The following is a 14,996-nucleotide window of genomic DNA, read 5'->3' as shown; positions in this document are numbered from 1 at the left end:
TACTGCATTTTTCTAATCTCGCCTTTCTGCAAGGAGCTCAGGGCTGTGTGTGTAGTTGCCCTTGCTTTATCCTCCCAGCAGCCCTGCAAGGAAGGTAAATCTAGGGGCCACCAGGTGACTCTCATGAGTGAATGGGGAGCTGCCTCGAATGGTGCTTGCAGGTGGGGGCTTAGTATTGCAAGTTATTCAGCATTCATCCTGATTTGCTTGTCTGCAGTGGTCAGACTATGTCCAGTTCATTGAGCATTATTGAGCTTGAGTTGTTTGTGGGTTGGTTATATGACAATGAGCATTCACCCTCATTTGTTTGTGGGGTGTTTGCATGTTTTCCTGTTAATTGGCTGTCCACCCTACACATTTTTATCCATTTCCTCATCACTTTCCAAACAGCAAAAAGTCTGGGTTTTTTTGTTTTTAAAGTCAGTTTGTTGAGCTAGGGCAGGGGTCAGCAAACGTTTTCAGCAGGGGGCCAGTCCACTGTCCCTCAGACCTTGTGGAGGGCCGGACTATATTTTTTTGGGGGAAATGAATGAATTCCTATGCCCCACAAATAACCCAGAGATGCATTTTAAATAAAAGGACACATTCTACTCATGTAAAAACACGCTGATTCCCAGACCGTCCACAGGCTGGATTTAGAAGGCGATTGGGCCAGATCCGGCCCCCAGGCCTTTGTTTGCCTACCCATGAGCTAGGGCAACAGAGTGCTTTAATCCACTTTATAAGTACAAACCTAAACTTTCAGTAGGCACTTGTATTCATCCCACACGATACTAATAGTCTAGAGGCAATCTAGGTCATTCAAATATTGCCAATGAGTCATTCACAACCGTTTTAAAACTTAGCAGATTTTCTGCCGGAAATGGAGATGTTGGCTGGTGTTCTGATGCCAATGATGTTGTGTGGATGCTCTGAAAAACCTTAATCCATGAGGAGCCCTGATTGAACTATAAACACACCTCTGGAGGCAGCCTCCAGATCCAACACTCTAACCACTACACAACATTGCTCCTGGTTAAAAACAGATAAAGCAGAAGACTTTGTATGACCATGTTTGTTTGTTTTTTGCAAGCAAGTTGAAGAATTCCACCACCTTCTACCCCAAAAGTGAAACTCTTACCAGCCTCCCATTCGTGTTTGCAGAGCAATCCTTCAGAATGTTGGAGTCACACTGATCCCTGTTGCCCGTATGGTCTATAGCTCAGCGGGGGTTTTATACATGATCTCCCAGTAGGTGCAACTCGGAATAAATCCTGGACACTTTAATAAGAATGAATAGATTCATTTGTCAACCCAACCTGTCTTGGGGTATTTAGACAGGGATATATTGTCCTATGGTCAGCTTCCCCTAATGTTACCAAGCCCAATCGCTGGCAGTCTCAGGGTATAAATATCAAACTGGGCAGTTTTTTTAAAAAAAATAAAACAATCTCAATGCCCTTGGCAAGGAGAAAGGGCAATAATACTGAATTGGGTAGGGAACTGGAGGTAGGCAACAGTGCCAAGAAACAAGTGCACAATTATTTTTGTAGTGAGAAAATGTTTTCAGCCTGAGGGCCAAATTATTATTATTATTATTATTATTATTATTATTATTATTATTAATACCCTGCCCATCTGACTGGGTTTCCCCAGCCACTCTGGGCGACTCCCAAAAAAATATTAAAAACACTATAAATCATCAAACATTAAAAACTTCCCTAAACAGGGCTGCCTTCAGATGTCTTCTAAACGTCCGATAGTTGTTTATCTCCTTGACGTCTGATGGGAGGGTGTTCCATAGGGCAGGTGCTACTACCTAGAAGGTCCTCTGCCTGGTCCCTTGTAACCTCACTTCTCACAGTGAGGGAACCGCCAGAAGGCGGACCTCAGTGTCTGGGCTGGATGATGGAGGTGGAGACACTCCTTCAGGTATACTGGGCTGAGGCCATTTAGGGCTTTAAAGGTCAACACCAACACTTTGACTTGTGCTCAGAAACGTACTGGAAGCCAATGTAGGTCTTTCAAGACTGGTGTTATGTGGTCTCAGCAGCCACTCCCAGTCACCAGTCTAGCTGCCGCATTCTGTTCTGGACAATATTTTGGGGGCCACACGCCATTGGCCGGCAGGGTCAGAGGCAAAAGTGGGTGGAGCAACTAATCTGAATTTTCGCTTTGTACCTTTGTTGCTTTAGACTAATTTCTACTTAGCTTCCTGGCAAGTCAGAAGTATTATTATTGCGCACAGGCAAGAGGCAGGGAAGGGGAGGTCTCCACTCACATGTGTGCAGCAGAAGAGGATGCAGAAGGGGGGGGGAGTGAGGGATGTGGTGCCCCCTCCCAAATATTTTGCTCAAGTTGGTGCTGGTGACAGGCAGATTGTCTCCCGTAGCTGGACTGGGTTGTGTGAGTGCTTGGCTGGGGTGGAAATTTGGGGTATTTGGTGTGAGGTAAAACCCACTTAGAGGCCGGTGTCAGCAACACCATCTCTTCAGAAACTGCTGCCAAACACATTTAAGCAACCACAATATAGGTATCATTATTCCCTTATGTGCATAACATCCCTTGAATATACCTACAATCTTTGCATGAAGTTCATCCTGTCTCTACAGTTGCTGTTCATCTCACTTAGCCTTCTATATCAGCTGTCAGGAGGTGGGTTCAAACAAACAAAAAGGATTCTGAGTGAACTGACAGCAGCAGAAAATTAAAAGCTGCACAAACACCTAAACATCTGTTTATACAAACGAGGCTGAGGGGACCCATATCCCTAGCACTGTTTTAAATGTTGTTGTAATTTTAAATTGCCGTAGCCCACCCTGGGAGCTTGTGGTGAAGAAAGGTGGGTAAGAAACAACAGTTTTAAACTATTTAAATTTAATGTTCAAATTTTGACTGGGGAAACCAGCAAATTCTAAACACATGTGAATGCAGGGTATAGAACTCTTGCTCAATGAGTGTTGCTGTTAAAAGGGAAGAACAAGAGTTCTGGAGATTTCCCTCCTGCTTAATATCTCATATTGCTGCTGAAAGGTGCAGAACTGAATTCAAGACTGGAAAAATAAGAAGCCAAGAGATCTGAAATGGATCGATCCTTCCATTCCTAGCTTCAACTTGCACAGCATCCATGCAGCAATGGCCTTTGGATTTCTAAATCTGATGCTGGGTTTGACCTGGGGATTTTACAGCTGAACATCAAGTAGAGATCAACAGTTGTAGTGTTTTTCCTGGCATGGAGACCAAGCTTCACCTGCTTAATTTCTGAGGTTGGAACAGTGGCGTAGCGTGGGGGGTGCCAGGGGGGCCGGCCGCACCGGGCGCAACATGGGCGGGGGGCGCGCTCGCACTAGCAGCTCTCTGCCCCTACTAAAATCCACGGGTTAGGGAGCCCGCGCTCGCTCGGCTTGGCGAGGAGGTCGCGGAAGGGGGAGAGCGAAGCCTTCTGCCGCGGGCAAAAAAAGGAGAGGAAGCCGGGTGGGCGGGCGGGCGGGCTGGCTGGCGGGGGTCTGGCTGCGCCTGCTGCTGCCGGTGCAGGGCAAGGCAAGCAGAGCGAGGAGGAGAGAGAGGGGAAGGGGGGGGAAGCAGCTAGGAAACGCTGCGGTGTGGAGGAGGAATCAATTAAGGAGAGAAAGCGAAAAGCCTTGGAGAAAGGGAAAAAAGGAAAGAAAAGAGGCAGCTCCAGGAGAGCGCGGGGGAAAGAGAAGCCTCGCTGCTGCTGCTGCTTGGGAGAGTAAATTACTGTACTTGCCTTGCCCCGGGTTAGGGGGCGCAAATTATTTGCCTTGCCCCGGGTTAGGGGGCGCAAATTACTTGCCTTGCCCCGGGTGCTGATAACCCACGCTACGCCGCTGGGTTGGAATGAAGTTCAATCACAAGTGGAATGTTGGGGGGGGGGTGGAGTTGACTAGCTTCTTAGAGAAAAATATAATAAAAATCTTGCATAGCTGATCAAAGGCTTGGCCATGCCAAGGTAGGTTCCTTCTTCTAATGTGGAGTTTGCATTAGGGTCATCATTCTCCTGCCTTACAGAGTACAGGACTCTGTTTGATGGAATCCTCTGTCTGAAGGTCTGTCTGGTCCAAATCTGGATAATATCAGTTTTCCTCTGTGTTGGACTAGGAATTGTATTCATGTACGTTTTTATGTATCGTTAAATTGTTTAATGGTGTTTTTTGGGAAGTTATTCACAAATAAGACAGTGAATGACTTTCTCCCTCTCTCTATTGTTAAACAATCTATGGGTTTTTAAACTGCATGTAGGGGTTATTGTTTTTGTTACTGTGTTATGCGTTTGGGTGTTTTTTATATTGCAAGCTGCACTGTGATCACCGGATGAAAGGCAGTATAGAAATTCAAGTTGTTGTTGTTGTTGATTCTATCCTGTGAGGTAGGTTAGGTTGCTTGTTGGTGACTGGCCAAAGATTCATGGCTGAGTGGGGATTTGAACCCTGGTCTTCAGGATGCTATTCCAACACTCCAACCAAACGAGCTGTCCTTTAAGGGCAGGCCTGCACAACTCTGAATGATACAAGAGCTTTGTTGATCAGGACTCTGGGAAGCCAATCTCATCACCCACAGACCTCCACAATGGCAGCATCCAGCCTGGGTTCTCCAGGCAGTCTGGGCACAAATCTATTGGCTCTTGGAAAGGGCAAGAAGGGAGAGAAAGAGTAGAGTTAACCATTAACAGGCAGTGGGCCTCTGATCCTTTTCCCCAGGCGGATGTGTCACCTTACTCTTCCTACAGTGCCATTGTTCTCACCCAGCTGTGGGGCCTCAGTGTATGTCAGGTCCCATTATTCTGCCACTGCATTATACTGCCGCTTCCATGAAAGAAAGAAAAGAGACCCATTAATCACCCAGAGCTGGGAGATGGAGTGACCTCCACATCCATCCTGGGCCAGGTGAGTGGCCTTAGCGATGGGAAGCTCTTGGGGAGAAAATTAAGTGGATTTGGGGAGAGCAATTAGGTGTGCTTGGGGGCCTGCTGCAGGCAGGAACCCAAACAAGGTACTTAGGAGGAGATTGGTCCAAGAGACTGATTGGTTTAAGTGGTGGATTTAGGGAACTTGAGAGTCTGGACTTAATGGTCTTACAGGGAACACTCTCCAGATGATAGTGGGTTTGAAAGGCAGTGGAGGATGATTCAGTAGGGTGAATGGGACACCCTACTCACGGCGGCAGCAAATGTTCCCGTGAGCCATTTTTTAGACCTTTTACTGGACTTTCAGCTCACTGGCATCCTCTTCAAGCTCTGGGGAGGGTCTCCTCACAAGCCACAACGACTTTCCAGTTCCTTCCTGCCATTTCAGGTGGGGGGATGTCTGTCTAATGGCTTGGAAGTATCTAAATGAGACAGTGTGACTTCTTACTGTCTTGGAATTTGTTTAGTAGGACCAGTTCTGGGGTGATTTCTAATACTTGCTTAGTTATTTTGCATATTTCTTGTGTGATTGATGTCCAGAAGAGTTGAATTTTGGGACATTCCTACCACATGGGGAGGTATGTGCCTGTGGAGGTGCATCGTCTCCAGAATTTTGGTGAGGTTCCTGGGCGTATTAGTGTTAGTTTCCGTGGTGTTAGGTACCACCTGTAAGTGAGTTTCAGAGTGAGTTCTTTTCTTTTTGCTGATATGGATTTAAAGGGAGGTTTAAACCACATTCTGGTCCATTGGGTGGGGTTAATCTCATAGTTTATATGTTGTCCACCCATTTTTTTTTAAAGACAGTATGACTTCTGAAAAATGTTTTAAGAGGTGGCACCTGTTAATAGGGAATGGTTCATATTGCTCAGTGGCAGAGGAGGTTCAGTTCTCAGCAGTTCCACAGAGGACTGGGAGAGACCCTTGTCAGAAACCATAGAGAACTCCTGCCAGGCAGTGTAAGTGATGCTGAACTAGGTGGACCCAAAGTTTGATGTATAATCCAGCTTCCTATGTTACTAATTTAGAAATTAATCTCCCCACACCCTTATATATGCAGTCATTTTCTCTCTCTCTCTCTCTCTCTCTCTCTCTCTTTGTGTGTGTGTCATTACACAGATTTTCCCTCAAATAACATTTTCAGATTTCCCCCCACTCTTGAGACACATAGCACAACTACAATGCTAGAAGAGCTTAATATTTTATTGCTACACTACAATTAAGCTGCAGTTGCAGAAGGCCTCTAGAGGGCAACAGAGGGATAGTTCTACATCCTGGCTGTTTCTCTCTTCTGACGGCAACAGCGAAGGTCTTCTGAGGAAAGTGGCTTATCTGGAGTGGGGGAAAGAGGCAAGATGTTTGTTTTTACTGAAAAGAAAATTAAGTCATTTTAAGGCCCGCCTCAGAATCCCAGCTTGAGTTTGTCCCCTACTTATCTACATTGTCCATTCATACTGCAAGAAATTGCAAGCTCAGGACACACAGTATGCACTGTGCAGGGGGATATCGCTTCGGACTTGCAACAAAGTCTTTCTTTCAAGGTTATCTACTGAAAGTGTTTGCATTTGTGGAGTATTAATCAAAAATATCAATTAAAAACATTAAAAACAAATTAGCAAAACCTGGAATGAAACCAGTCATTTTAAAACAATTATACATACTAAGAGCATGTGTTAAAATTGCATGCTAAACTGGATAGGCTTGCTGGAACAAAAATGCTTTTAGCAGTCGCTGAAAACAATACAGTCTACTCTGCGAACATCTGCTTTGTGTATGACTTAGCTGGATCTCACCCAGTGTCTCTGCAAAATAACATATGGAAGTGACTTCCCTATAATATTGAAATGGTAAGAAGGACCACATTCAAGGTGAGATTTTGCAAAAGCTTAAAAATAATGTGAAATGATTCTGCAGTATCTTCTGGGGGGGGGGAGATGCAGGAAGGGCGTGTGGCTGAGGGCATGGTCTCTGCTTTCATACAATGCCCTGTGAAGCTTTTTCCTGTTGACTTCCAGGAAAAGCCAGCTAGTTCCCACCCTTCAGGCCTTGGCTTGATATACTTACCATTCACAGTGATCACTCTCCTCCTCATCACTGTCCACATGTGACTGTTCATCAGGAACCTCCTTGCTGCCCTCATGGCTGAGATGTCCTGGTTCTTGCTCAGGGAGGTCCTCTTCTTTCTGGGGAACTTCTGGTTCTTCTTTCTTAGGCGTAAGCTCTTTAGGGTCTCCAGCCGATTTGAAATTGTCCACCTGGAACACCCAGCGTCCTGGCACATCCACGTTGCTAGTTTTTGTAATGTTGATGACTTGAGGAGTGCGGGAGCTAGGGATGTTGTAGTAGTTCTTGTTATCGCCGCTGTTGAAGCCGGCCTGAAATAACCACAATACCAGCCTTGATACATGTATAGCAGTCAAATGCTGCTTTGTGGCAAGAAGCAACAACACTTTGGACTTCCAGGGAATCTTCCCAGGGTCTCTCCCTCTCAGGGAAGGAGTCCAAGCACTTGCAGGATGGACAGGGTTCCTGAACTACTGCAGGAGCTATCAACAAACTGGTTGCTCTGCTAGAGACTTCCACTAAGGTGGGCTCCCTCAAGGAAAGTGGCTTTTTGCTGCAGAACTAATTAAATCAGGGATGAGGAACCTGTGGCCCTCCAGCTGTTGTTGGGCTCCAACTCTCACCCCAGGCAGCATGATGGGCTTTGTAGTCCAACAATATCTGGGCAGCCACAGGTTCCTATCCCTGACTTAAGCTCTCCTTTGGTTCCAATACTCAAGTGTGGGGAACTTGGACCAAGCTGGCTGTGGATGGTGGGAATTGTAGTTCAGCAATATCTGAACGGCCAAAGATTCACCAATCCTGCAATATCCAAGTTTCTTGCTTGTCAGATATTTGGCCCAGCACTGTTTCCATCCACATAGTGAGATATCCAGGGCGGTCATTTGCTGCTTTGCCACACCTGGTCAGAAATATCCCTTAGCAAGATGGAAGGAAGAGACAACCCCCGACCAGAAAAAAATGGCAAACCAAGTTGATGGCAAAATTAAATGGAAAGTTCAGGAACCAAGAAGACAAGAACTTTTAAAAAGAACGGGGAAAGTTTATAATTTATATACAAGATCATTGTAAGCAGGTTAAAACATTGGCAGGATTTTAAACACACTTGTAATGTAACAGAATGTACGGATAATTTAGAAAGATAAAAAAGTGAAGAAGTATTGATATGCAGTGGAAAATAGGATCAACAGGACCCTTGGAAGGGAGGGGGGGTAGTCAGGAGATTCAGAGTAATCTCGATATTTGGATTCGGAATAGATTTTGTTGTATGTTTATATTCTTGAAAATCAAATAAAATTTTATTTTTTTAGAAAAAGAAATATCCCTTAGCAAAAGTCATGTTAGGATTGCTGGTTTGCACCCAGGTGGCTTTGGCTTGGTTTCTGCGATGAGACCTATAAAATATTTTTACTGGGAGACCCCCATGGCTCAACTTGCAGAAGATCCTTGGCATCCCAAGTTAGGAAGGACAGGTAGCAGCAGAGGTGGATTTGGGGGAGTGTGGCAACAGAGGGGGAGCAGAGACTTGGGGTGCCACAGGGGACACTGCAGCAATGATTTAGAATGGAGCACAATTTTAGCATCACACAGGGCACTGCTGAAATTTGAGACCCCAAGACCACCCCTGCTAGCAGCTGCCCGTGTGGAAGATCTGTCCCTGAAAGCCTGGGCAGGGCTGCAGCTCAGTGGTAGAGCTTTGCAACAGATAGTCCCAGGTTCAATCGCCAGCATCTTCAGGTAAGGCTGAAACCCTGGAGGATCACTGCTAGTCAGAGCAGACGACAGTGGGTTCAATGGGCTAATAGCCTGACTCAGTGTCAGCCGCTGCCTGTTAGAGGAGACCATTGTAGACCAGACCAACAAAATAAGTCAGCTAGCTGTGTTCCCAGATTTGAAAGGAAAAGCATGTCATTCACTCTGGCACCATAAGGGACTCTGAGCAGCTCTTCTGAGAAAACCTCCTGGAACCAAATTCTCGGCTCACAGCATGAGCCTACCTGTGCTGGGATTCCTCCTAAACCCGTTCTGGGATTTCCCTGACTTGCTGCCCCTGTAGTCCATTGGATGTCTGCATAGTTGAGCATCATAAAGGAAACATGGCCATCAGTACATAAGATAGCCTGGAAGGTGTTTACCTGGAGCAAAGACAAGCAGAAAGAGTGAGGTCGAGAAGACACACAATGAATTTCATCACAATTTCCTTGGCCTATGTCTTTTCCTCTTTGCTGTAGCTGCTGGCTGGCTATGCTCTTCCATGTGGATTTGGCTTCTTGGTGCTACAGCTGCATTTAAGAAAGGGGTGCATGTTTTGACAAAGTTGGGAGTTGCTTATGATGGGCAAAATATCTATAGAAATTAGGGTTGCTTTGCACCTTAATTTCAAGGGTAGCTTCCTGGGGAAATGGTTCCTATTTCTGGTATATGTTAACCCTAAACGGCCTACTCAGCTCTTAATTTTGCACCCCAGCTTCTTTCATCCCCCACCATAATGGGTGGATGGGAATGGGCATCATGTTGGGGAAGGCCGATGGATAGCTGTAGGTATTTTGTGTGCTATACTTTTAGTGACTCTGATTTCCAGTGACTCTGAAAAGTGAGTATGCAAGTAAAAATTGGTGGTTATGCTTGAAACAAGCACTCCAGATGAGGCTGGCACAGTAGTGCAGCCCTGGAGTCCAAGGCATCTCTCCCAGCCAGCCTTCAGCTGATGGATCCCAGTCTTTCTTCTCCCCTCTTCTTCTTCCCAGAACACCTTGCTAAAAGACTCCCTTTACCTGTCACCTCACACCCACTTACCCTGGCACCATCTGCCTCCCCAGGCCAAAGGCTTCCTCTTGGATGATTCTTCAACACCTTTTGTCATGTTAACAGATTTGCTCTTCACTAGGCCAGCCAAACTGGTTAGCATAAGCAAGCCCAGGGATCCCTGACACAGCTCTGCATCTTGTTCTTTCATCCACATCCCAATTAATGAAAATCCTACCATTTATTAATTCCTATGGTTTAGGAGGTTCCCCCCTCCCCAATCTATAATAACACTCAACTACTGTCGATGGACCATTGGTCTGACTCAGCTAGAGACCCAAATTTGGGAAACACTGCTATGTGGTAATCTAGTACGGAGACCTCCAATGCCTGTATCAGAGCAGAGGCCCATGTTGTCCCAGGCAAGGCCCAACTGGAACGAAGATGCCCAAGCAAATTAGGCTCTTATTTATATGTGGAATGACTTACCTTCCTGGACAAAGATCCGAAATAGGCTACACGGTCCCAAGTGGCAATGAAGAGCCAGGTGGCTGTGAAACTGATTTCAGGGAAGTAGTTATTAATGTCCCGGGTGACATTTCTCAGCAGTTCTGGTTTCTGCGTCTGCCGGTAATAGACGTGGCCACCTAGAATAATGTTGGCATCCGCCCAGTAAGGGGCAACAAAGGCCTTTCCGTTTACCATGGGGATGGCTTTGGGGGTGTACTCTGGGACGGGCACAGAAAAGGAAACCACCCCATTGTTGTTGACCTGTGAAGGGGCAGAGAGCAGCAACGTAAGCAGAAACCGCAAAAGGCTAAAGTGCCCCCAAGCAAACCATCCCAAGGGCTATTTCCTTCTCACTGCTAAGAATTTTCAGTTTCTGATCTGAATCCTCCGGGTATTGGCTCCTAGACTCTGGGAGCAGCACAGTGTAACAGGCAAAGGGGGTCGATACCATGACTGGGAAGTGAGACTGTGCTGCTGGTCCTACCCCTTGGGTCACGTGCTTAGGCTAGCTGCACTGCTGATGACATTCTGAATGCACATATCTGAACCAGAGTCCCTATTCAGCAGCTGGTTCATGCATTATTATCATCATCATCATCATCACCACCACCATCATCATCCTCCTCCTTCATCTGAGGATCACAGAGCAGTTTACAATATAAAAACACAAAAATACATGCCATAGTAACAAACAAAAGCAATAACCCCCACATACGTAGTTTAAAAGGCCATAGATCAATTAGCCAAAGACCTGGGAGAAGAGGAACGTTTTTGCCTGGCATCAAAAGATATGTGATGAAGGTGCCAGGTGAGCCTCCCTGCATTGTTGCCCCTTGCCTAGGCATTTGGATCACAGAGAGTCCCTATGCATGAATTGATGTTCATTGCCTAGCAGGTGGTTTTCAGCCCCCATCCCCCCCCATCTTTCTGAGAACCTCCGTCAGTGATTGGCATCGTCCTGCGTCATTTATCTATTTGTACAGGCACACTATTTATAGCCTGCCCTTTGTCTAAAGACCTCAGGGAAGATCCCTTGTCCATGGGCACTCTGTCTACCAGCAGGGGCATACCTAGGTTTCCTTGAACCCTTGGTAAGGAGATGTTGGTCACCCAGAGCAGTGAAGGAGTGGCCTGAGAGATGGCCAGGCAAGTGGGCTCCTAGTCAGAGTGAAGAGGCTCATTTTTGCACACACACCCTGGGCCTGCAGCCCTTGGCAGGGGCAGCCTTGCCAACCCCTAGGTACACCCCTGTCAAAGCAATGATTCTTCAACATCAACTTTGTTGGAGTGGTCATGTTGTGCGGATGCCTGATTATCATCTTCCAAAGCAACTGCAGTGGTACCTCGGGTTAAGCACTTAATTCGTTCTGGAGGTCCGTTCTTAACCTGAAACTGTTCTTAACCTGAAGCACCACTTTAGCTAATGGGGCCTCCTGCTGCCTCCCCGCCACCGGAGCACGATTTCTGTTCTCATCCAGAAGCAAAGTTCTTACCCTGAGGTACTATTTTTGGGTTAGCGGAGTCTGTAACCTGAAGCGTATGTAACGTGAAGCGTATGTAACCCGAGGTACCACTGTACTCTATTCCGAACTTAAAAATGGAAAGCGTAATGCTGGTGGTCAACAAAAGAGGTTCAAAGACTATCTCAAGGCAAAACTAAAAAAAATGTAGTATAAACACAGACAACCGGGAAACACTGGCCTGCAAGCGCTCCAGTTGGAGAACAGCCTTTACCAAAGGTGTCATGGGCTTTGGAGACGCTCAAACTCAGGATGAAAGGAAGAAAAGTGCTAAGAGGAAGACACACTTGGCAAACCCTCACCATGAGCAACTCCCTCCCAGAAACCTATGTCCCCACTGTGGAAGGACATGTGGATCCAGGATTGGCCTCCACAGTCACTTACGGACTCACTGTTAAAACTGTGTTTATGGAAGACAATCTAGCTCGGCTATGAGTGATTGCCAAAGAAGACGACACCCCTGTGTATCGTTTTAGCATTCCCTGACAGCTAGGGCTTATCTACGCTAACCTTTCCTCCGTGCTTTAAAGCTCTAAGCACTCTTTTTATTTTTGCTCCAGAGCTTTCCCTGTGAAAACCCACCCTTTAAGTGCTCTGACACAGAACTTCAAAGCATTGGTTTCTGCCTGGAAAGAGCGGGGCAAAAGATAATAAGCCTCTAGTCACAGTATTGGCTATCTGTTCTTCCGGCTACAAGAAGATGGAAGTTTGTAGGGTAATGGGCATCCTGAGAGCAGAACACTTGAGGTTGAAGTGGGAGAGTGGTCACATTCCCCTTTCCTGTGATTCATTTTTGCTTTGTGCCAAAAGGGATTATACGTACATAAACGCTGTGGTAAGTCTTGTCGTAGAAGGTGAAAGGTACCAAAATAGGAATCTTAGGGGATGTCCCGTCATCTGCTATGGGGTTCTTCATATCTCCTGCAGCTTCCCCATAGGGATACAGGAGGTGCTCTGGACAGAAAGGAGAGAGAACACTTTGATGCCTCAAACCTGACACAAACCTATGAAAATCGGGGAGGGGTGCTGTTGTGTGGCATAACAGAGCATCCTCAAAAGGAAGGAAATTGTTCTCTATGTTCTCACAGCTACCAGATTCTGGAAGGAAGATTTGCACAATAGTGACCCCCTAAATACTCTGCTTAAAAGTTTTTGCTAGGTGGACCTCCATCTTGGTCTCAGTAGTTTTATGCAGACCCTCCAAGTGTCCCTATTTTTCACAGACAGTCCCAGATTTACAGAAGCCGTCCCAGTTTCTGATTTGATCCCAGAATGTCTCACTTTTCCTTAGGACATCCCTATTTTCATCAGAGAAATGTTAAAGGGTATGGAGGTATGCCCTTAGGCAAGGAGAAAAGTGACTATACCACCTTTAGAAGACATCTGAAGGCAGCCCTATATAGGGAATGTTTTTTTAATGTTTTGTTATGTTTTTTACATATGTTGGAAGCTGCTCAGAGTGGCTGGGGAAACCCAGTTGGATGAGCAGGGTATAAATAATAGATGGTGGTTGTTATGGAATAGAATGTCCCTATTTTCATCGGAAAAATATTGGAGGATATGTAGAAGACTTCAGTCAGCCCATCATTATCTAAATCAGTGCTAAATAACTCAGGTTTCTAGAAATACTATTTCTTTGGAGAAAGCTCCACCGACACCCCATGAGGGTCAGACTTTACCGTTGGTTTCTTTTGTTTCTTTTGTTTCTTTTATTGTTACTTTTGTTTCATGGAACCAAAACGTCGAAGCTGAACCTATAACAGAGAAAGGAAAGACAATGGTGAGTCTTCAGGAGAAGAGTGCTCTCTCTTCTGGGATCTAGGAAGCTTTCTGGGTCTGTGGATTCCCCTGGGGGATCTCACCACATCTATCCATCAACTTAGCAAGGCTTTGCAGCAGCTCCCCAATTTGTGGTGGGCCTTCTCCACTTCTCTGCACTTTTCACTTTTTTGGGGGTCATGTTTATGCCTCTTTCTCCATATACCAGCTTCTGGTGAGACTCAGATTGCTGCCTCGGTTCAACTTACCTAGCAGAAGTAGCAGGAGGGCAAAGGAAGTCTTCATATTGGCGTCTCCTTCCCAAGCAGCAGCATATGACAAGCAACATCCCAGGAATTGAGGAGAAAGGAGAAGGCATATAAAATTGAATTAAGACATGAATGCAGGAGGGAAAGATGCTTTTTCCAGTTGTGTGTATGTCCCCCCACCCCCACTCACCCACATCCCATTAAAGCAGAGGTGGGGGACCTGTGATCCTCCAAGTGTTTTTGGACTCCATTTCCCATCAGCTCCAACCAATATGGCCAGTGCTCAGGGATAAGGGGAGTTGTAGTCTGCAAACAGCTGGACCGTCACAGGTTCCCCCTTCCTGCATTAAGAACTCCTAACAATGGATCACACTTTTTGGGTCTGAGACCTGCCTGTCAGTTCCACTCTTCCCCATTGCCTATGTGAAACTGGCCAATGGCTGGAACAGGAAAAATCTAGTGCTCCTCTGTATTTTCGTCACTTGATGTGGAATATTCTCCAGACAATCTCTGACCATGCAACTCTAGGCATGTTTAAAGGTAAAGGGACCCCTGACCATTAGGTCCAGTCGTGACCGACTCTGGGGTTGTGGCGCTCATCTCGCTTTATTGACCAAGGGAGCCAGCGTTTGTCCGCAGACAGCTTCCGGGTCATGTGGCCAGCATGACTAAGCCGCTTCTGGCGAACCAGAGCAGCGCACAGAAACGCCGTTTACCTTCCCGCCAGAGCGGTGCCTATTTATCTACTTGCACTTTGACGTGCTTTCGAACTGCTAGGTTGGCAGGAGCAGGGACCGAGCAACGGGAGCTCACCCCGTCACGGGAATTCGAACTGCTGTTCCTTCTGATCGGCATGTCCTAGGCTCTGTGGTTTGTTTACTTGGGTGTAAACACTAGGTAAGTGGACAGGATTACAGCCTAAGTGTTTTACATATTTGCCAAAGTTACTTGATGTGGATATCTGGATTTGACACCCTGCGATATTTTGTTTCAGCATTTGATGTTCAACTAAAGAGGTTTGATTTCAGAATCTGATATTTGCCTCTGTCTGATAGCTGATGCACAATTCTATTTATTTATTTATTTATTTATTTATTTTACTATCTAAGCACTTTGCATATCCCAACAATTTACCATAGAGTTTGAATTCTGAAGCAAAGGATGTGGCGGGAGGGCGGGGGAAAAGCATTTTCAGAAATCAAAGCAATAGAATTGGGAAGTTTGGTGCGT

At 46.1% G+C, this 14,996-nt stretch overlaps 1 protein-coding gene across 3 annotated transcripts in view; it reads right to left on the bottom strand.

The window, feature by feature from the left end:
• Positions 1-6,085: 6,085 nt before the first annotated feature.
• Positions 6,086-14,996, bottom strand: part of LOC308484319 (alpha-tectorin-like) — a 21,214-nt gene continuing 12,303 nt past the window's right edge. For all 3 annotated transcript variants that reach the window (XM_081019164.1, XM_081019163.1, XM_081019165.1), the window contains exons 2-8: positions 13,767-13,814; positions 13,419-13,493; positions 12,563-12,693; positions 10,199-10,480; positions 8,962-9,099; positions 6,965-7,275; positions 6,086-6,232 (exon numbers count right to left, since the gene is read on the bottom strand). In XM_081019164.1, the coding sequence (XP_080875290.1) occupies position 6,232; positions 6,965-7,275; positions 8,962-9,099; positions 10,199-10,480; positions 12,563-12,693; positions 13,419-13,493; positions 13,767-13,803 (975 nt within the window). In that variant the 5' untranslated portion in view covers positions 13,804-13,814 and the 3' untranslated portion in view covers positions 6,086-6,231. The remainder of the gene's footprint in view (positions 6,233-6,964; positions 7,276-8,961; positions 9,100-10,198; positions 10,481-12,562; positions 12,694-13,418; positions 13,494-13,766; positions 13,815-14,996) is intronic.

The sequence above is a fragment of the Podarcis pityusensis genome (genome assembly GCF_964106645.2).
Source record: "Podarcis pityusensis genome assembly, chromosome: 8".
NCBI lineage: Eukaryota > Metazoa > Chordata > Lepidosauria > Squamata > Lacertidae > Podarcis > Podarcis pityusensis.
Note: the sequence above shows the minus strand (reverse complement) of the source record. Positions and strands in the feature narration are given on the sequence as shown.